Raw genomic sequence first — 22,834 nt, 5'->3', positions numbered from 1 at the left:
CGACACATTTCATGTAGATGTCTACGATAATCAAGTATGGGGTTTTCGGTTAATGCTTCGCAGAACTGACAAGAACGAAGGTTGGGGCCAAGATCGCATTACAATAAGCTGGGCTGCCTCATTTAGTAAGTATATCGAAATATGTTTTTTTGATCCTTACGTAACTTTTTCATAATCCTTTAATCAACCTAACGTTGCATTTCTAAGACTTGTTTTCTGACTTTCATGATTAATGTTCAAGCAATTTCGATTTTGGGGCAAAGTTATCCGGACTTTTATTTGTACTTTTGTACCAGCTAATAATGCGCCACATATCTACGTTACGGAGATAGTTTGTGGACCATGTAAATCATGGTTTAACAACCAAACCATAAGCTGACATTAAGCTTTCGTCCTCTTGTGACATTTTGAATAGGAAATAGGACATGTATAATTCGTCACTACACAGTTTGGTTCTATTTTGCAAATTCTACAAAATTGCCCGTATAAAAATCTTTGAGTTGTAAAATAATTTGTTGCAGGCGCGGACGACAGGGGCGACCTGTGTGCACCCGGGGGATATTGCCAGAATTTCTTCTTTCGTCAGACATGTACTTGCTACAGTGGGTATGAGGGGACACAATGCACAGGTACAACAGCAATTATTTTGGTCGTAAGGATTCTCTAAAGCACTACTTCTGTCTTTTTACTTTAGAAATAAACGAATGTGTATCCAGTCCATGTCAAAATGGCGGAAATTGCGTTGACCAAATAAACATGTATAGTTGCGTGTGTGTCCCAGGGTTTGCAGGAACTTTATGTCAAATAGGTAAGTAAAACGTATGTGAGTATTATGCAAAAACATCTGTACATTGCATCAGCAAAAATGTTTTGTTTTTGAGCAGATATTAACGAATGTGCGTCTGTACCATGTCAAAACGGCGGAAATTGCGTTGATGGAATAAATATTTATAGTTGCGTGTGTAGCGCAGGGTTTACAGGAAAAAATTGCGAAATTGGTAAGTGTTACCGTCTTAATTTAAGCAAATACAGTGTAAGTATATGAACTGCGTCCACATAGAGGTTTTGTTTATGGCTAGATATTGATGAATGTGCATCCAATCCATGTCAAAACGACGGAACCTGCGTTGATCAAATAAACATGTACAGTTGCGTGTGCGACGCAGGATTTACTGGAGAAAATTGCGAAATTGGTCAGTGTTACGCTAAAAGCTAAACTTTAAGTAGGGGCAGTTTATAACGTTTGCTTTGTATGCATGGTGGTGCATCAGATATTGATGAATGTGCATCTGATCCTTGTCAAAACGGCGGAAACTGCACTGATTACGTTAACGAGTTCGAATGCATTTGTGAACCTGGTTTTAATGGAACTCTTTGTGACATAGGTAATTTCGAAAATATGTTCATCAGTCATTAGTCCGTTTTTAAAACGTCATGGCAACAATCACATGTTTCCTAAATTTATACCAAATTAAAATGTCGCAATGATAACAATTAAAACGTGATAAAGGTCATCAACAGTTTATCTTCGTACTTTACCTCAGAATAACTTTGCTGGTGTCATATTGCAGATATTGACGAATGCGCACCTGGCTACTGTCAGAACGATGCGAACTGCACTGACCTCATTGATGAATATATTTGTACGTGTCATCCAGGATACACGGACTTCAACTGCGAAACCGGTGAGGCAAAAAAGAAAGGCGGTGAATTTAAAATTGCCAAAGAAAATATTCCCCGGTAGAAATAAATGCGCAAGGTACAGGGCTGATGATCGAAACTTTTTTACAACAAATTTCCGTTGTTTTTTGAGATATCGATGAATGTGAATCACAACCCTGTCTAAATGGTGGAACGTGTGTTGATCTCGTGAACGAATACGAATGTTTGTGCGTACCTGGATATATTGGAGAGAACTGCAGCATTGGTGAGTTTTTAACAATGTTTAGTAAACCTACATGCAGCATTTAACAATTTTTTATCAGCACCAAGACAAATTAGCGTTTGCAATGTATAAGCTTGTAATCAATTACTTGCATAGTTGTATTCAAGAGTTTTGCATTGTTTCCCGTGCGGTTAATTATTAACAAATTCTTCTCTAATGTTCGTGTGCTTCTGACATTAAAAATGAATCAAACGCAAAGACATAAAATTTTTTAGATGTTAATGAATGTCAACCACAACCTTGTCGAAATAGAGGATATTGTGTGGATAAGATTAATGACTACGAGTGTTTGTGTCATCTGGGATATACGGATAAAAACTGCAGCACAGGTACGACGATAGAAACATAATTACAATCATTAAAATCACGAAAACAAAAACAAAATTAAAAATTATGCAAATTAGATATATAGCCACCAACAAAACTAGAAAGTAAATTTTGAGTTGGTCAAACATTTAAATTTTTTACGAACTTTTACAGCAAAAATTTATTTGTTGGAAACAAAATTTTTTGGACATTATTACAAATAAGTTGATGGAAAAATCGATTTTAGTAGCGCTTTAGAAATTTGTTATATTTTTATTCGTTTTGTGGTAATTTTAATCAGATTAAGTTGTGTTGTGAACAAATAAAAACGATGTTTGCGTCGTAAATTTTTCAATAAAGATATTGATGAATGCTCATCGGGACCATGTGAAAACGGAGCAATTTGCACGGATCTCATTTACGATTACAACTGCGACTGCAAACCTGGTTATCGTGATAAAAACTGCAACACAAGTACGACAATATTATATTTAATAAAACGTACCCTATATGTTGTTTTTGTATTGTGATTGCAGATATAAATGATTGTCTACCTGAACCATGTGTAAATGGAGGTACTTGTGTTGATCAAGTTAACGACTACAACTGCTTGTGCAAATCAGGGTTTACCGGAAAGAATTGCAGTACTGGTAACGACTCTTTGTGCATGCGTTTTGTAATTATTCTTTGAAACTTGCCATGCAAGGCCAACACGAGTATAACGAGTATGATGCCTTAACTTATAAGACAAATGGGATTTATAGTAGTTTTGCTCAAACTATAAAAGAGTGTTTGGTCGGCTCGGCTTATAGAGGTACAATGAGAACTCTGACGTAGGTTGCTGATATCAGAATGCGCAATACTGAAAGTGTGTAAATGACCCATTTGCTTAGACGTATGAGGTGCCAACTGCTTTTTGAGCTATTGAATACGCACTCAACAATATTTCGAGATTTCTTAACGTTTGCCTTTGTTGATGTTGTTTAAATTAAATTTGGTCTAAACTTTTTAATTTAAAATTCAACTTTTACTAGACAAGTGTTCTCGAGAGCCATGTAAACACGGAGCAACCTGCATAGATATATCAGGTGGCCACATTTGTAATTGTGCTGCTGGCTACAAAGGCATAACCTGTGAAACGGGTAAGTTCGTAAAGAATTCTTGTTTCGAATCGCGGTATGCTTGAAAAAACTTTAGAAGTTGCTTTAGAATGATAGCTGCATACAGGTGTACACACTGTTTCGAAGGTCTCATCAGTGCAGCTAGTGATAGGCACGCAGATTTCCACTTTGTGGTACTTATAGGTCGAAACAGTTACACCTGTACGCAGCTCTCATTGATTATAATAGCTCTTTTGCACATATACTTTTTTTATACACAAAAACACTTTGGCCAAATTGTAACTTTAACTACAAAGGGTAAAGGAAATCGTTGACTGTAAATGTTCGGTGTTTCATATTTGCACTCCAACAGACTAAATACACAAAAGTTACAGAAAGTAATATCCGCCTTTGATTGCAGAGATCGACGAGTGCTCCAAGAATCCGTGTAGAAATAATGCGACTTGTGTTGATTTGGTTAATAATTACAACTGCTCTTGTCTGCTAGGCTTTACTGGAAAAAACTGTTCTGAAGGTGTGTAATAATGGCAGTAAGTTATAATGCAATCAATAAATGGCTCATCTTATCTTCGCGAGTGGTAAATCTTGTGCTGAGCGCGATAAATATACTTCTTCGTAAAATATATCAAATTATATTTAATTTATGAACGTTATCATAACGAAAATATAGAACAAAAATCACGTAATTATGCAGCTAGTTATGTCCTGTTTTAACCATGTTAATGGTGTGTGCGTGTGTGTGTGTGTGGCTTCAAAAGAAAGTAGTCCAGTATTATCCTGTCTACCTAACTAAAATATTTTTATAGTTACACACGTTTGTGGATCACGAACCTGCAGCGAGTTTGCAAAGTGTTTTCTTACCAACCACACTTACTCGTGTGCGTGTCAAGGCAACTTTGAAGGCGATGGATATTTCTGCACTCGTAAGCATTGTTGAAACATGCGTTATAAGTTAAACCAACCGCACCCATGGGTTGTAATTCCTTTCTCGTCCAACAGCTTTCTGCACAAAAGCGGAGATTTTGAACGCAGACTTGAACCAATCACTTACATTTGAGAAAACAAGCGTGGGCGAAACCACTTCTTCCGTTGAACACTGTCCCGACGGTAAGATTAAGTCTGTTGGATTGCATGTAAGACAAATACATTTCGCCAAAAACCATTATTAGTGTCTGTAAAAATCAACGTGAAGGGCATCCAGTCTCAAGCACGTGCAACTAAAACCCTTCGCACAAATGTCCGCCAGGTTTGTCAAGGCACCCAGAACAAAAGACAAAAATGCGCGGGAATGATAAACAACTTTGGCGCAGCAATATTCACGATTAGTTTAAACATTTCTCTTGATGAATGTTAAAAAACTTTTTGTGAAGGTCGTCACGTTGCTTCAGCTCAGTGTATTTACGAATCACCAAGTGCTTCATCTTTCGGAATTATCAACGCTTTCGGATGCATACGATCCTTGCTATCATCAGTAGAAAGAGTACGACAACACCTTACTCTTCAAAAATCTTTTAAATTTGATCTAAATTTGAAAATATAAACATTTAGAACTAATATTACAAAAAAATGAACATTCGCTGTTTTTAATGAAGTTTGTTTTTGTTCAAAATCTGTCTTGCGGTTACACAAAAAATTAGCTAAAATTAACTTCATCTTAAAGTGGATCTTTCGCGAAATAACATGTTTGTTTGCGTCCAGATACAGAACATGACAGCTGCAGAAATATCTTCAACGATTGCATTTTACAACTTGGCAACAAAACAGCAAATTAAAATAACGGAGAATAAAGTAGAAGAGATTTTATCAGGCTTGGAAGAAATTTACACTGTGTCGAAACAAGAAAAGGTATTTCCACAGTATTTGCTGATCCACCAACGTTTAGCATTTTTTTCGTGGAAATTTTGTAATGGCCAAATGTACTTTGGTACAGATATCTCCTAACACAATGTATAACATCATGGAGGTTGTGGAACAACTCGAGTCTTCTTTCGGTAAGTTAAACTTTTCGAAACGTAAACGGAAAAGGCAGAGGACGCTGGAGGTTTTGCTGAACATGAGTGAAAATGTTGAGCTGCCCGGAAACGAAACGACTTTCACTCTGGAAACTGATGGACTGACGTTGCAGGTAACATATTTAACTCGTTGTGGTAAAGAAAAATAACTTTAGAGTAGAATCTCAACCTTAGACTATTTTAGAAAAAGTACTCTTTGGCATATTAATACCGTGCTTTCGCATAGCTAAAAGCTGCAATGCCTAGGCTGCGAAGCCTGTGAATCTTTGGCATATTGTTATTTAAAAAGTCAAAACAAATAACATTAGGTTTTCTAAACATGAAATTGGGTATTTTACCAAAATTTACTCAGGTTGTTAAACCCTCAATTGAGATTGATGAAAGTTCTCGAATGAAGGCCAGCGACGTCACATTTTCACCCGCTCGTAAATTGCGCGATGTGCTTGACGAACCTGTTGAACTGATGTTACCTGGAGAGATTATAGACAAAGCTGCCTCTACCATAGCGGGTGGCTCCTACCCTCAAATTTCCTTCCTGCTTTTCAATAACGATGCTCTGTTTTCTTCCATCAACCGCACAAACTATGTAGGGGTTTTTGTTCTATTGTTTCCGGTTTCTGTAAAAATAAAACTAAAATATGCACTTAAGGTAATATCAGCCAGAATTGAGAACTTTCATCCCGTCTCGACAAGTGAAAGTTTAGATCTATCTTACAAGTACGAAAAGAGTCTACAAAGTATCGTGCCTTTCTCCAACGGAACCTCAAAGGTAAAACGAAGCCGCAATGTATACCCTCAAAAGCCAGAGGCAAGGAGGAGATTGCACAACTTAATAACGCATTCGTGCTATTTTTGTTGTTCACTCTCCATCGCCTGTCAAACATTTGTGTGAACTTTTTTCATGTGGGGTAATTCCTCAAAACAAACGTAGTTGGATCTAAACCAGCAAACGATTAAGGGCCTGACTAGAAAATTCACTGTTGGTCAAGGTCATAACCGGGCCATTTGTAAGCCACTGGCGGGCCAAATTTGATTCGATTGTCACGCGTTCTGACCCCTGGGTTAGAGTTGTTTGTAATCGCATCCTTTGAGTTGTTTATTTTAGGAACGTAATCGCATTTTCTTTTAACGTATATTCTCTCAAACTGAACGGATATGACAACTTAACACAATTTTAGGAAATAGTAACACGAACGCAGTGCAGTGTGTGGGACCCCAACCAACTTCGCTGGGTTCCCGACGGATGTGAACTTGTTACCGGAAGTTCACCTCCTAGATGCAAATGTTACAAGTTGGCAAACTTTGCCATGTTGGTAGTAAGTGTATTTTGCATATTTTGAAATAATTATTTTTAAAAGCGAAAGTTTTCCACCATAAAATCTGCTTGCGAAACATTTCAACCGCCTAAACTCTTAGGTCAGTTTGCTTTATGCAAGGAAACTGTGCAAAACTTTATTAAAAACACTTTGGAAAAAACGATTAAAATGGAAATTAAATGATAGAGTGTGTACAAGTAATATTTTTTGCAGGATACCAAGATTCTTCCATCGGCTTTTGCAATGAGTCTTGCGACGTATGTGGGCCTTAGTTTGTCAGCGATATGTCTGGCCGCAACGATATGTATATACACGGCTATACCGTAAGTATTCTTTCCTCGGGGGCTTTACTGTACGCTGAACATCAACATTTGTGATAAAAAATATACCCCTTATGGTTTCGTAGATAAGATTGTGTGCGCATGCAGAATAAAATTTGCATTACTTTTGTTGTTCCATGCATGCAGATCGCAGTGATTAACTAGTGAAGCAATAATGCATCACGAAAATGTCATGATAATTTTGTTGATAGTAGTTTGAATAGCAACGGTTTTGCAAAAGCCGATAACTATGTACTGTATATATAATTACAGGTTTTAAATCAATTATAATAAATGAATTAAGAAATGCCGGCCACCATGCACCCAAACAATCAGCTAATAAATGAATAAACATGTAACTTACTTTTAATATTTTAATTCCAGAAAACTCAAAAGCAGGAAACCCACGACATTCCTCGTCAACATTTGTTCTTGTCTTCTGGTTGTGTGCGTTTTGTTTCTCGTTGGTGGAAACCAATCAACACAGAGGATACCGTGTTACATACTCACATGTTTGCTGCATTACTTCCTGCTTGCTACTTGGTTCTGGATGACTTCTAACGCTTATAACATGTATACCTTGTTTGTAAAGGTATATAGTCTCTGTTGCTTTTCGTTTATTATTTTCGTAACTACCTAAATTAGACAGATTTGGTTGTATTGGTTTCTTATGCGAGACCAAAACATTTGCAGGGTCCGATACGTATTAACCGTTAGCAAAAACATGATTAATATATTTTAAACAAGAAAATCAAAGCTAATATGCTGCCATAATGTTTTCAACTCGACTGCGTCCATCATTAGTGCTATTCGGCTTGTCTTAACCTCAGCGCTCTCTTGGCTCATTCTCAATTTGCACTTATTTCTTGTTTATTTTATATAATATGATCTGTATTTTCATTTCTAAGTAAAAAATATGTGTAGCCTAATAGTGACATTGGTGGTAAATACAAAATAAACTATTGTTTGTGTGCAGGTTTTAGGTGTTTCTGCAAAAATACCGAAAGTTGCAGCTAAGGTTTCTTATCTTGCTCCCCTGGTAATCGTTGCGATAAACTATTGCGCAACCTTCATAGGCTTCGACATCAAATCCTACAAAGAAGGTTTGTTTACTAAAATGCCAGTTTTTTTGTATACTGAAGTAATGAGGTAAATTTCACAAAGGCGACATTCTCTTCCAATCGATGTACAAATCTCGTCACATCTGCTGGCTTCGTCTCTACTCACTCTACTATGGATTCCTGCTTCCGGTTGGAATTCTCCTTCTCTTCAACGTGTATTTCTTCACTGCTACACTGGCAAAGATTACTTGCCTCAGAAAAACGGTAATAATGCATTCTAATGCGTTTGTTGGGCTGCACAAAGTATTAGTTTCTAAAATGGGACTTCACTGTTTATTTTCCTGACAGATATTTATACATCAAGCTATGTTGTTGCGAAACTTATCACTTAATATTTATTTTAGATTCAGTCTACTGCCGCAAAACGAAGCACAAAAGAAGATTTTGTCAGGGCAGTGGCAATGATTGTTGTCATGGGCCTGACCTGGGTGTTTGGGTTTTTGATGCTGTTGGCGGATAATGTTTGGTATCAGACTGTCATGGCGTGGCTTTTCACCATTTTCAATTCAACACAAGTACGATTGTTTGTAATTTTTACCCAACAGTACCTTTAACAGGTCTCATTTTCAACCCAGGGAATATCCATATTCTTCTTAAACTGTATACGTAACAAAGAGGTTAGGAATATGTGGCTCCCATGTAAAAGAACTGAAAAGAAAGTGATTTCCACGACTTTTGGAAAATCTACACCAATCATCAGCATTTCAAATAAAACTACGCCATAAAATACCTTTGATACAAAAGAACACAAACCTGTTTGAAACATTTGAATTTTTCATGCAATATTTTATATCTGTTTGGTCACTTGCATTGACACGTGTGTGTACATACTTGTTAACAAGTTATATAATGTTGATGCGTAAAAAAGAAGTTTTGTAGTTTCAAGTCATTATTATTTGGGCAATATTTTGTCATAGTTGTAGCGCAAAAGAACTTGTGATCGCTTATCGCACCCCAAGATTGCATTTGTCAATTCGATCTTTTCCTTTTTATTAATTACGTTTCTTTTACTTTTTCCTCATTACATTATTTCACCATCATTTCACATGCTTGGTACAAGGTTTTTTATATCAATTGATATTTTAGTCACCGCACGTTAAATTTTTTATCGCAGCGCTAGCTCCTTTCCTTTTCCGTCTCCCTCTCACATGACACCGATAGGCCAATGACCGGCTCCAAATATCGCCTCGAGGGGTTGGCTTCAGAGTCACACTGGGGATGTAAACCGCATGTGTTTTTGCATCAGAGCATAAAATATTTGTTTGGGTCAAGTTTTTAGACTTCGGGTTGCTTACATATAATAAGCCATTGGGACGATAAAATATTCGTGGTTTGATTGAGCTTCTGGGTCGTTACATTTTACTGTTCTTTTTGCTCATTTTATTATCTTCCATGAAATGGATTGTGCAAATATTAACTTTATCAGTTGATCATAGCGGATTATGATGTATAGTTCGAAACAATAACTCTCCATAATAATAACTTCACAATAACAACATTTCTAGAGCTCCAAAAGGAGTAAAACACGATCACACCAGTATAAGATCTTTATCAAAGAAATATTAATTACGCCTATTGGCATCTTCAGTTTCTGTTTTATTCAAATAGAATCAAATCAATTCTAGCTCTAGACATGTTATATTGATTTGCAAAGACAGATCCGTCGGTTACCGACTTGCAAAGGCTGATTCCTGCAGTCAAATTTCTGACGTTTTTTTTTCTATCCATAATAACAACGATCAAACAACCGTTTTGGTGTTATTCTATCCATAATAATCCACATTCATAAACATCAAACAACCGTTTTGGTGTTACAGGTCACGTTGGCTTTTTCCTTGAGATAAACTAAATATTACAAAAAATCTGTTCCGGGCAAATTAATGGTGTTTTACAATGTTTATACAGATCTTGGACTTCTGTAAGTATATTTCCAAATAAAGATAAAACCTGTTTGTGGGTCTTGAGCCACTTCAGCCATTTTCCCTAGTTAGCGAAATGAGAATGTATGACGTGTGCAATGAAGGTTCAACTGTCGTATAGTGATTAATGTAAAAGCGTGAATGGTGATTTAAATTAAATCAATTAACATGATATTTTTTATCGAAATTGTGACGCAATGTATACGTCATCCGCCAATACATATCAGAGGGATTATATTTGATTTAACGGTGACGCAGCAATCCGCAAGAAATTATAAACACCAAAAGTAACTAGAAACGGGATAAAACAGCCTGGGTATAAAGGTAATACAATAAATAAATGCAGTTTACGCATATTTAAATTGTTGTTAATTATGTCCCCATCCCCCATTGATCAATAAATATGTACGTCAATAAAGTTACAATGCGAAGCCCGGAAGTGAATGATTGCGTGATCTGTTGTTTGTCCCTTCAGTATGACGTAATCTGTACAGCTACGTGCTCAAACCGTTGCTCGTTTTCAATTCCTAGTGTCTATGTATATTACTAAGTTTTTGTCATATATTTTGTAGAATTTGCAATAGTACTCAATACATAAACGTACGGTTAAAGACTAACAAAGTAAGATCGGGCCTAATGGGGCTTGAGTTATCAGTCCCACATAACTCATGGAAATACATCAGCGTAATAACGGACGATGAACGTGGAAACAGATTTATTCATCTTATTACATACAAACATAAAACATGAACTTTTAAACGTGCAGTGTATATTTAGATGTTTTTTGTACAACTTTCGTGATTCTCCTTGTCGTGCCATAAATGCAGTTGACTGAAAAGCAAAATACGAATCAAGTGTGATTTCGGATTTCTGTTCTATCGGCTGTTTAATTTATACATGCAAAGTATAGTATTGTATGAACACAACGGCTGGATTTAGGCAAAAACCATTGACAAAATGTAGAGTTAGTACTTGCATTACCCGACCTTGCCGTCCTGCAACAGTGTGCCAGTTTACAAATTACAGTATATTTGCATTTACAGTAGTGTGGACTTGTAAATTACTCGGTATGGCATTAATGAACATATCATGGTGCTGCCGACCTTCACTTTGCAACTTCATTATTAGGTGGAAAGCCATGTATTTAATTTATTCTCTGATTTATGATATAAAAGACATGCATTGGCCATGTTGTTTATGTAAAGCTGGAAAGCTTTTCAGCGAATAATTTTAAAGTCAGATGATCCGATAGGTTGTGTGTAAACCAAAATATTTACCTCCAATAAGAAACGCCTTCATTCTCTTTGTGCGTAAAGACTGTGGAAATGCTATCCCAGTGTACCTTCTCCCGCATTTGGTCAAAAAAGCAGTTAATGTTATGTTTAGTTTCCTCGGTAATCTAATTTAATAAAGAAAAATCAGAATAGTCTAATTTGTTTGGCAAAAATTGCATTGCGTAAGGTATATGCATGAATCATTCAATTACCTTCCTTTTCGCTATTTCTTCAAACTGTTCCCGTTCAATATCAGCGTACCAGCTCTGATAATAGTCTTGGTAATATGTCAATGGAGAACACCACCTTCATAAAGATCAAACCACAGTTTTATTTCATGTTACATATAGTGGATATGGACGAGAGATTTTGCGATATTATTTCCACGGAAAATTTTTTGGCTTCAAGTCATTCTATAAAAACTTCTAGAATAGTAAAATAGAGTTTTTTAGTACTTACCAATAGCACATATAGACGAGAGCACCAACGAGCAGTACAACCGAAACGAATAACCAACCAATTACTTGAGAAACATGCCTTTGTTTTTCATATTCCACCGTATGTTGAACTGCGAGTAAATTAATATGAGGTATTAAGCTAATGAGGAATAAATAAGTCTATGTAACAGTAGGAGTCCAGAATCAGTTGAAATGTCTTGAAAGTAAATGGAAAAAGTCTCCATTTATTCAGTTGAGATAACATTTTGCGACTCTGTCACAAACGAACTAATCGTTCCGCGTATCACCGGAAGCTGGTGAATCATGGAAAACGTATGGTGGTTTAGTTTAACTTTGGGGCTGTTGTATGGTGGCATCTAGCCCTACTTTGCATATATATATTACATGTCATGTAGGCTACTTTGAAACACGTGTGGCGCATAAACAATAAACCTAAATTTTTTCTAAAAACTAACCTTAATAGACAATACAACTACAGAAAATACAAATACAAGGAAAATACAAAATAAACAAACACAAAAAAAATTCCTGTTAAGTTAAACCTACTTTTTCCGGCGGATAATTTCATGACTTCGGTACATGCCATGTCGTACGGTATAATTGTTGTGGCACAAGCGTAATATTTTCCATCAAGCAACGCGATTGATATCCATGCACAGGGTGCCACCAACGACTAAACAATTACACTGAGTCTGGATTGCGGTGCAAGCTTTAGTTTCTAGCTTTTATTTATCTCATAGCTTATTAATATTTGCTTTTTAAATCATTTGATGCTGCAAGTTGACTTTTTCAACCCCAAACAAAACTTCGTTTTAATCCAGTTATATTGTCCAATATAAACATGTAAGGATACCTATACCACAATTAATACTCCATTTGAGGAGAGTTTATTCCATTTGAGGTTCTGGACAAGAATAAATTGTTTCCAGAAATCAATTTAAAAGTTCTTTTCCATTTTTCGGTGACGAAACTAAAAACCAAACTAATGTTAACCTGCACGGTGATCTCGGAGAACGTAAAGCATCTTGAAATACATGCGCGTGCAACAGAACTGTCTCTATTGCAGCATCCAGTCATCATCTTCCACATCCTTGTGTTCACCGAATACCCGACAAAGAATAACGTGAAGGCCGGAACAGTTATGAAAACTCCTCCATAGATCGCGTTACCGCTGAATCTGAAAAGCCGTTCTGCGCAACAAATTGGAGCTTTTGGTTGGAAGGAAGGGATTGTAAATGCATTTGGTTAGTTCTATAGTTTGCTACAGAACAAAGAAAACCGTCCTACATACAACAGGTAGTCGCAAATTTCATAAAAATGAAACTTGCGTATAACAAAGTTAGTTGTAAGTTTCTCTCAAACAAACCTTGGCCCATTATATATTTTGTGTCGTTTGCCTCCAAGCAAGGACAACTGAAAACTGCAAATGAAAAGAATTGTTCCGTTCCAAAGGTCGCCAGTAATATTATGATGTTTATTGCCGACTTGGAACTTCTGTTGGCTGCGTATTTAAATGTTCCCAAAACTGCGTTCAAATTAGTTACTGCAGCCATTTTTACTGTGACGAATTATATAAGTGCAGCAACACAAGCGCCAAAGTTTAAACTGTGTAGGTTGGTAATTAAACAGACAGGAAGGGATGATTTCGAATGAGTCATCTGTTCATTTCGACTAAGGGTAGACCTACCTCAACGTAGCTGTCACAAGTCAACGCATATCAACCATAGTTACGCAGTTCAATTATGACAAATCGTTGGGTTGATTCATAGTAAACACCAACACGAACAAGCCAGGGGTAAACAAATGCATGCGACGTTTGCCTTCAAAGATCCATTCGGCTTGATAGTATTCAAACAGTTCTTATCCAATGCCGTTGGCAGCAATTTATCAATGCTTTCTTGAAATATTTTTGGGTTGAAATAATCGAATAAACACATTGGACCGTGAATAATTGTTTGCAAGCCGAAATGTTCCAAAAACCTCTTTGTCAAATTTTCACCATAGCATCTGTATCTGGAATATCGTTTGTTTTAATCTGGTCATAATGATTGACCTATGTTATATTTTACCGGAAATAAATGTTTGTGTCATCTTCATCCCTAAAGTGCAAAAGGTTCACATATATTATTGGTTAGTAACATTAATGACTCTAATATTGTTTGCGTAGTGTGTCACTAGGAATATGGGGTGATTTCGCATCTTTATCCGGTTTTGCAGAATGTTGATGTTACAACAACGGGGGAAAATTACTTTTAGCCAGATGTTAGTGGGGTATGTAAGTAGTGTTGCCATTTTGTGATTATTTCTTACATTTGTGCCTACTGATTTTGATTTGTGTGCTTAGTTTTCGTTAAATCAAACCCGTTACCTGGCTTAAAATCTAACGAGCATTGATTCATACGGACAAGGCTAACTTGATCAACAGCTCTAAAGCAGGCACCACATGTCATTTTCTATTAATTATGTAATCAGTTGAGGTTGAATCCGATCGTTTTAAATCAATATCACCACCTTGCTTCAAGATTTTGTTTAGTCTTTAACCGGTTGATAAATATCTGTTCATTACCGACGATTCTTATAAGTATGGAAAAAGTATCAAGTCTATGTAACTGGAGCCGATTATCACTTGCCTCATCCTCCCCTTATTTACTCCAAGGAAAAACTGACAAGCAAGTAAATAAACAGGGTGCAAACTGATAAATTAGGCGGGAAATGCCTCACAACATCATAAAAGATCATCGAAGAAGGCTCGTTGTAGTAGACTGTAACGTGCAAACACACCAACTAAACATAACAGGATCTGATATTACCTGTATGTCGTGGGTTGTGTCGGTTAAGTGTGGTTGAAGATGACTGGATAAATAAAAAATAAACAACCGCCTATCAAACCAAAACACACCCCAAATACCCGACGAAGAATAATGTTGCTTTGGTAATTCAGTCGGTTTTTACAAGATTCATTGTATCTTGGGTGCGCAAAACTTGGAGTTAACTATTTTAAAGAGGAAGGACAAAGCTATCATGCTGTTATTCATCCTTGGTAGACGTTTCGACACTGCTGCGTTCATCATCAGTACATTTTAGAAATAAGCTACAACAACAAAGCACTGAGGTGGGCAGGCAACCGACACCACGTGACAAGGTTTATTTTATTCTTCGTCGGGTATTTGGGGTGTGTTTTGGTTTGATAGGCGGTTGTTTATTTTTTATTTATCCAGTCATCTTCAACCACACTTAACCGACACAACCCACGACATACAGGTAATATCAGATCCTGTTATGTTTAGTTGGTGTGTTTGCACGTTACAGTCTACTACAACGAGTCTTCTTCGATGATCTTTTATGATGTTGTGAGGCATTTCCCGCCCAATTTATGAGTTTGTACCCTGTTTATTTACTTGCTTGTCAGTTTTTCCTTGGAGTAAATAAGGGGAGGATGAGGCAAGTGATAATCGGCTCCAGTTACATAGACTTGATACTTTTTCCATACTTATAAGAATCGTCGGTAATGAACAGATATTTATCAACCGGTTAAAGACTAAACAAAATCTTAAAGCAAGGTGGTGATATTGATTTAAAACGATCGGATTTAACCTCAACTGATTTCCAGTATATCGTCTATGTTGGCGTTGCCAGCTTTGGTAAGCATCAATTAGTTTTGAATAAACTTTATGTAACTTCCGATACACTATTATCAGTCACACCAAGTCAAATGATGCTTATATTTATGAACAACTTGGATTATCAGTATGGAGCATGATAACTTTTTTAGTAGCATAAAGCATGAAAAATTTAAACGTCTACAAGAGATAGAGATATGAAAATGGTTAAAAATGTGTAGGCGGAAAAAGTAGAACAACTGTTATTAGCAATGCACGGATTATATACGCCTGAAGGGCAGTTCTTTTAAAATTACAATAGCTGGCAGCAACAGCATCGGCACAACACATTGTATTGCTTATTATGTAAAAGTTAAACGCTTTTATCACTTATTTGATTTCCATTTAAATTTATTTACAGTTGCCAGATTTTTTTAACAAAAATCGTTACATAGGTTACACGGTGTTAATGCGGATCACTTGAATTTGTTTCCGAAAATTTATTCGCATTTTACTTTCATTTCCGACGATTTCAGACCCCCGTAAGTTTTTTTCCACAAAAACCAACTCATAGCATCGTGACCAATAGAAGTTCTCGACCACACACCATTGAGGCGGACATATCCACAGCCAGTTGGCCACCCTCCTCCACCACAACATACGGCACAATTAACACCTGGCCGCCTGCAATTATAGTAACATGACTTCATAAAAATTCATACAAATCTAAACTTATCGGACGTAACCAAAATTTTACCTCGAGACGCTTTATTTCAGACCAATTAATTTGTTCATTTTTTTTGTTTGTTAAATTTGTCAACTAAGATCAATTGTTTGAAATTGCACAAATTGTAATAAAATAAATACACGTTATATTACCAGTACTCACGCATCATTGTCCCTGTCCCGGGTTGTGAATCTCATCCCGTTGGTATCTTGATATCTGTTCATGGCGTCTCCAATATTGCCCGAGTATCCGGATATGGTTATTTGAAAAGAACTTGCTTCATCACCAATTCTAAAAGTACTAAAAACAACCATTTCTAAAATTTATTTTAGAAACGTGAGTAAATGACAATAGATAAGATCAATCATGAGGTTATCGGGCCTGGCAGCCCAGGCAATGCAGCCTAGCTGGATCAGCCACTTTTTCCTGACAAATCGGAGCGAGATTTGAAAAATCAAGCTCCCGGTGAGGTTTGAACTCACGACTCTGGCCACAATATCCCGTGAAACCACTGAGCTCTTGTAGCTCCGTTGGCAGAGCGTTAGGCCTGGTTAGCCCAGGGTCGTGAGTTCAAACCTCACCGGGAGCTTGATTTTTCAAATCTTGCTTCGACTTGTCAGGAAAAAGTGGCTGATCCAGCTAGCCTGCATTGCCTGGGCTGCCAGGCCCGAAAACCTTATGATCGCGATACGTCAGCTGTGATCGCCAAGCAAGGACCTGCGCAGTGGGGCGATCCTGCCCATCATGCCATTGTATGTAATATTACTGCGTTATCGGATACAATGGTAGAGATCCCCTACGTACATGTGAAGGTTGCCTGGCAAGTTGTGCGCTTGCGCACCAGTGTAACTTGGCCACAATATACCCCGTGAAACCACTAAGCTCATGTAGCTCATGTAGCTCAGTTGGTGGGGCGTTGGGCCTGGTTAGCCCAGGGTCGTGAGGTCAAACCTCGCCGGGAGCTTGATTTTTCAAATCTCGCTCCGACTTGTCACGAAAAAGTGGCTGATCCAGCTACACTGCAATGCCTGGGCTGCCAAGCCCGAAAACCTCATGATCGCGACACGTCAGCTGTGATCGCCAAGCAAGGACCTGCGCAGTGGGGCGATCCTGCCAATCATGCCATTGCATGTAATACTGCGTTAGATAAGCTCTAGTAATCATTTGAGTTTATTCTCTTGTAATGATTTATTGCTCAGGCCCTCTCTCTACGACGAATCACATTTGTTATTCCCAACCATGTGGTAATTTGTACAAAGAGAGTGAGACACTCAGGACGCAAAGTTTATGGATTCGTATCATACGTTTCCCAATTCATAGCAAACCGACCATGTCGATAATGGTAAGAAATGGATATAGAATCAAAGCGTCTTGTGAACAATGCATTTTGCAACTTTTGTGTGACCTGTTTTGTTTATGGTAAAAGTCTACATATCTTTGATTTACTATCCTATACATATTTTGCTGTTTTGCTTATTTCGGACTTTAATTTAGAATTAATTGTTTGGTATTTCACAATCATTACTTATTAATCATTCCCAAGATCCGTGTTGTCAGTGTAACTTTGAACGAATAACTATTACGACCTAAAGGCTAACTAGTTTCTTTTGAAAACCTCGGTTATACATCATAGTATTACCTATAATCCGCAAAACCTTGATCACCGTAAAAATCCCAAAGATGAATGCGAAGGCGACATCTAGAGGATGCATTGGTGATTTGATGTAGTTTCTCCAAACCTAACACACAGTGTTTGCTTAGCTTTATGAGCTGCATTTACAGAGATTTTTTTTGGTGGGGAATAAATTCAACTATGATTAAAGGTTGTTGATCGGTCATCGTGTATTTAAATTTTTGCTTTCTTTTTGTATTTTAGAAAATCCTACGCATGTTTACAAATGGAAAATATAACAAGAAATTATAACTTAAATTACAATTCGACAAACAAAAAGGATGGCCCATAAAGTAGATAACACTGACATGATAGGCAACATTATTCATGATAGGCGACACCGTTAATGATGGCCTTCCTTAGAACTGGACTTTTAAGAAATAAATTAAATCTAACATTGCAATTAATATTATTTTATTTTATCTGGAGAGAAATTATAATGAGTTCAGGCATTTTTTATCGTCAGTGGTGTTTATTTTTTGCCTAAAACCTATAATACTATCTTAAGTTGACGTAATGAAATACACACCCATCCAAAATTCTGTTGATAAATCCCCAAACCCGTTCTTGTACTCTATCCAATCTCTATCAAAGCTCACAGATCCATCATAACGACGCTGGAACACCTGGTATTATTTACATAACACTAACGTTAAACATGTAAATCAGATTAAAGCGGATTTAGAGTGTTGTAAATACTGATCACAAACATTAAAATCAGCATGTTGATCTTTTATAGATAAACAAAGCATTCAGGTTAATTTTCTCCTAAAACGAAATTGTAAATTCTTCACCCCCGGAGTGAATTACGACCAAATAATCCTTTCCACGTCCTCTGGATCAAATTAATCACGGGAATATTATCTTATTGTTATAGTTATTTATCGCTGTGCGCTTCAAATTGTTACAATGGCAATGTGATATATTCTACACATGTGCGTTTCGACATATCAGCTAAAACGTGTAAGTACTCATAAACATTGCTAGATTTTGACTATCGTCCAAACAATAAGCCAATATTAGTAACAAACATTCATAGATATGACTAAGGTATGTAAGAAAAAATCCAACAGCCTATCTCTAATCCAAAACTATATTTTTTGTGGATTTAGTTACTGAAATATAAAAGTAAAGACCTGCCACCCATCTTTACAATAAGCTTCTTCTCCTGTTAGGAGAATTTGGCGACCTTCAAAGGGAGATCTTTCGCAAGATTCTGAATGACCGAAGTGTATGAGAGAGTCGACCCCTGAGCAAAAAAGACATTCAGGTTTTCCAACCCCTTTGTGCGAGCAAATGTTCCAAAACATGTAGGCCTACTGGTTAGAATATTTTTAAACCATCGCTCCGTCGTCATCTTTGATCAAAAGTATTTGAGTTTACAAAATTGTAAAACGTCATTGTCCTGGATTCTCACTGCGATTTTACTACGAATTCAAACTTTGCTTAAAGTTTCCTCTTCTCCCTCAAATTGTAATGTTATAATGAAATAATATGACAAGTTTAATTCAATATTAAAGTATTTGCTTATATTGCATAAATTGCTAATAGTGTTTTTTGCTGCTGCATGCTGGTTTTTGCTAAAACAATATATGATTTTGAATTATTATTTAGTAGTTGGTATTTTTCGGTTGATGATTGCAAAGAATTTTCATTATTTTATATTTTACTATTTACAAGAGCAGCACACTAGTTTGAGGTCGCCACTTTGTTTCACAAAATGAACGAGAAGATATTTTGCAGATTTCACAGCATGAACTTGTCGCAAAATACATCCTTAACGATTAGAAAATGTTATCGTAGCAAACATGAAACAATGTTTAACAAGGTAGTGTCAAATAAAAAACACACTTAACTATTAGATGAATATTTTTGCTCCTTCTGGAGTTGATCCAATTCCTTCTTCAAAGCTGAAAACAAATGTCAAAACTACAAAGGCAATATGTACGATTTTATGGCGAAAATTTGGGGAAAAAATTGAATTTATTTTTATTTATGTGAAATTAATTAAAACTGTCTGTTTTGAAGAAATAAAAAGATCTTTACCTTCGTAGCTGTCAGATGAATTTTGGAGTGCAGTTTCAAGTCGTTCAACTTTATTCGTCAGCTCTGTATGCAAAAGATTTTGATACAGTTATAGTAGTCACGCAGTGACACAACCAGTAGAAATGCCAATATTTGTCATGTTATGTTGAAGATCGCGGTTAAATATTATTTTATATTAAAATAAATTCCAAATTAATGAAAAAAACACTACACAACCTGCAAAACTTACTCTTATATTTGCAACTCCTAGGTTTTTTTAAATTTTATCGATTATTCTTATCGTGGTTGTTAAACAAACTGTTTTTATAAGTTACATTTAGTATTTCACAAAATATGTTTTTCTTGCCAGGTTTTTGCAAAATGTTGTGTTTTTAATTTATTCCTATTTTAAACTGTGGTTTTGTTGTGCTTTTCACATAACGATAAATTGCTCTTCGCGCGAATTATTTTCGGCACAAGAAATTTTGTTTTTATTTATTTTTTTATTTTAGAAGACACGTGTCTGTAAATTTTACTTTTAAATAACCCACCTGTAAAAAGTACCATCAGTTCTTCATTGTCGGCCGCGGGTCCTCGGTTTCCTTTCTTTCCCCGAGGGCCACGTTGTCCACGTGGTCCAACCTCTCCAGGTCTTCCAGTGATCCCTGGGTCACCCTTTATGCCGCTGATCTGAACGTCTGGTCCCTGATTTTGCTCGTTCCAAACAACTTTACATTGTTGTTGTTGTTGTGGTTGTTGTTGTTGATGAGTTATTACATGATGGCTGATTAATACAAATCCAAATAAAACCAATTTCAACATTATATTCGCATTCCACGTGTCTGTAATTTTCGCACAAATAAACAACAGGTCAATTGGTGTGATCGATAAAGAATATGGGGTGAAAACAACCGACAGACAAACCCTAATTATTCGTCTATTGCAAAAACACACAGTGACAACAGTTAGTATAACGTGGCTGTCGGTATTTTTCTGTGCCGTAAATCATTTTGCTTCCTTGTAATACACAAAAACTAAAGCAGGATTATCAGAATAGAAAAAATTTTGCTGTTGATCGGTCTTTTATTAAACGTTCGTAATGCAAACCACCCTGCTGGTAGACTTTAGGGCAATTAATTCCTATATTTAAAGTATAAGTGACAAGAAACGTGTTTAATTTTGCCCGGTGTTTACTCATTTTGCTTCGCTGAAATTAATCTGGACCGCCAGAAAAAATATCAGTATCGCCAAATCGATAGCAGCAAAAGCAAACAAACTTCACAAACTCTCAGTTAGATCCACTTTTTCTCACCCGTCCAACCTTGATAACGATCAAAGCCGTGGATAAAAATCTGATATTAAGTCGCCCATAAGGCTGACATGAGTTCCGCTGTGTAATCTACTGCACTATAACGGTTCTTCGGAACTTACATGAAGCCACAAATAAGCTACAATTGAACTGAGTAGAGACGAACTGTTAAAATGATACATAAACACAATTATCAGTTTAACGAATTTACTGAAAATGGGTTATTAAACAATGTACTGTAAGGAGGATTCACCCACGGGTTTTGTTAAAAATGAAACTCAATTTTAAACAGCAAAAACAAGGGTCACTTGAAAATCAATCTTAAAACTCAAGCGAAATTGCACCACCAAATACAACTTCGTAACCAAGCACTGATACAACGATATATGTACCAACACCCCAGGCGTCACACGCAATTGTCGAAAAAATGTTCGTGACTGAAAACGATACAAGGAAAAGAAGTACTACGTCAACATGTCACGAAAAGACGACAGCAGTAAGATTGCGCTTGGGCTGGGTTTAAACTCCCATGCAATTCCAAATGCTAATACACAAGCATTAAATTTAAACACTTTCCATCTCCCTCTTAAGTTAAACATCACGAATCATTACCAATAGTCGAAACATGTAAGAACGAAACTGACCAGAAATTGTAGCAATGAATCTTGGTCGGTGAATGTACATGAGCAGCCTTTACGTTAAAATTTACAAAAATGTCGTTCGTTTTCTGCCTTTCATTTTTGGTTGGCTTTTGTTAATTTTTAAAAAAATTCGGTTCCTTATTTTTTTTATTTAAAGATTTGTTCGTTGTTATATTTTCACTTTTAGTTTCTTTATTGTTGTTGCTTTTTAATATTATTTTTCTGTCACGTCAGGATTGTGCAAGTTTCTATTCGTTTACTATTCGTAATTGGCAAGTTGCATAGCAGGAAAGGCCCTAAGATCTGAATATCAGTTTGTGTATTTTATTTACTTTGTTATACATGCGTAGTTTTTCCGCAATACTAATAATGCTACAAATTGGAACATAGTGAAAGTTTCTCGGGGAAACTTAAACAGCAAGAACATGTGGCACTGGAAAAATCGCTCAAGCGAAATTGCACCACCAAAAGTTGCACCACCAAATACAACGTCGTGCGCAACAGCCAGGCGCTGATATGACATATGTAGTAACACCCCAGGCGTCACATGCAATTATCGGAAAAATGTTCGTGACCGAAAACGGTGCAAGAAAAAAGCAGGAAGCTCGTAATCGCGAAGTATTTCGTCAACATGTCACGAAAAGACGACAGTGGTAAAATGACGATTGAACTGGGTTTAAACACCCAATTCCAAACGGTCAACACTAACAAAGAACTATGGCTGAACGCTCATATGCACATTCGGCGTGCCTCTGTGAACACAAGCATTCAATCTGTTAAGGAATAATATCCTCTTTACCTTCTCTATCAAGTTAAACATCACTACTTACTAACAGTCGAAACAGACATGGACAAAATAACTTGGGGTTCTTGGACCTCTCAGGGACCCATGGGAAATAGCTGCAGGGGGTCTGTGAGTGTACAGCAGCAGCCTTCATGTTAAATTTACGTTTGTTCATTTTTAGATAAATTTCGTTTTCTGATATTTCCTGCCTGTGTTGTCACTTGTGCATACTTCGTCAAAAAGAATTAGTTTGCAGTGTACGCTGACTGGATGATTTTATAAAAA

The 22,834-nt window shown here is 36.6% G+C and overlaps 4 protein-coding genes across 5 annotated transcripts in view; 1 reads left to right on the top strand and 3 right to left on the bottom strand.

Annotated features, from left to right (window-relative positions):
* Positions 1-11: 11 nt before the first annotated feature.
* Positions 12-9,037, top strand: LOC145902963 (adhesion G-protein coupled receptor G7-like). Its single transcript, XM_082991054.1, has 27 exons — positions 12-125; positions 522-629; positions 695-808; positions 885-998; positions 1,080-1,193; positions 1,272-1,385; positions 1,572-1,685; positions 1,814-1,927; positions 2,161-2,274; positions 2,612-2,725; positions 2,788-2,901; positions 3,286-3,393; positions 3,773-3,886; positions 4,179-4,295; positions 4,372-4,479; positions 4,743-4,852; positions 5,071-5,217; positions 5,303-5,497; positions 5,737-5,970; positions 6,034-6,153; positions 6,563-6,700; positions 6,914-7,023; positions 7,405-7,619; positions 8,004-8,123; positions 8,185-8,345; positions 8,486-8,656; positions 8,717-9,037. Exons 1-27 carry the CDS (start codon positions 53-55, stop codon positions 8,864-8,866), a joined length of 3,525 nt encoding a protein of 1,174 aa, XP_082847180.1. The 5' UTR covers positions 12-52; the 3' UTR covers positions 8,867-9,037.
* Positions 9,038-11,262: 2,225 nt separating this feature from the next.
* Positions 11,263-22,834, bottom strand: part of LOC145903867 (sodium- and chloride-dependent neutral and basic amino acid transporter B(0+)-like) — a 44,992-nt gene continuing 33,420 nt past the window's right edge. The window contains exon 14 of the transcript XR_014402698.1: positions 11,263-11,273. The gene's annotated coding sequence lies outside the window, so the exon portion shown is untranslated. The remainder of the gene's footprint in view (positions 11,274-22,834) is intronic.
* Positions 11,334-13,345, bottom strand: LOC145902961 (calcium homeostasis modulator protein 6-like). The gene is made up of 6 exons (XM_082991053.1): positions 13,155-13,345; positions 12,786-12,969; positions 12,339-12,465; positions 11,794-11,902; positions 11,547-11,640; positions 11,334-11,459 (listed from the first exon to the last, which is right to left on the bottom strand). The coding sequence occupies exons 1-6, from the start codon at positions 13,343-13,345 to the stop codon at positions 11,334-11,336; spliced, it is 831 nt and encodes a 276-aa protein (XP_082847179.1).
* On the bottom strand, positions 15,549-20,653 carry LOC145902648 (angiopoietin-related protein 7-like). 2 transcript variants are annotated; one of them, XM_082990697.1, is made up of 8 exons: positions 20,367-20,653; positions 19,837-19,899; positions 19,647-19,700; positions 18,927-19,039; positions 18,320-18,416; positions 17,758-17,857; positions 16,281-16,418; positions 15,549-16,075 (listed from the first exon to the last, which is right to left on the bottom strand). In XM_082990697.1, the coding sequence occupies exons 1-8, from the start codon at positions 20,635-20,637 to the stop codon at positions 15,892-15,894; spliced, it is 1,020 nt and encodes a 339-aa protein (XP_082846823.1). In that variant the 5' UTR covers positions 20,638-20,653; the 3' UTR covers positions 15,549-15,891. The 2 variants fall into 2 exon arrangements, with proteins under 2 accessions (XP_082846823.1, XP_082846824.1); XM_082990698.1 differs by having other exon boundaries at positions 15,944-16,075; positions 16,271-16,418.

Source organism: Ascidia mentula, chromosome 5 (genome assembly GCF_947561715.1).
Source record: "Ascidia mentula chromosome 5, kaAscMent1.1, whole genome shotgun sequence".
Classification (NCBI taxonomy): Eukaryota; Metazoa; Chordata; class Ascidiacea; order Phlebobranchia; family Ascidiidae; genus Ascidia; species Ascidia mentula.
Note: the sequence above shows the minus strand (reverse complement) of the source record. Positions and strands in the feature narration are given on the sequence as shown.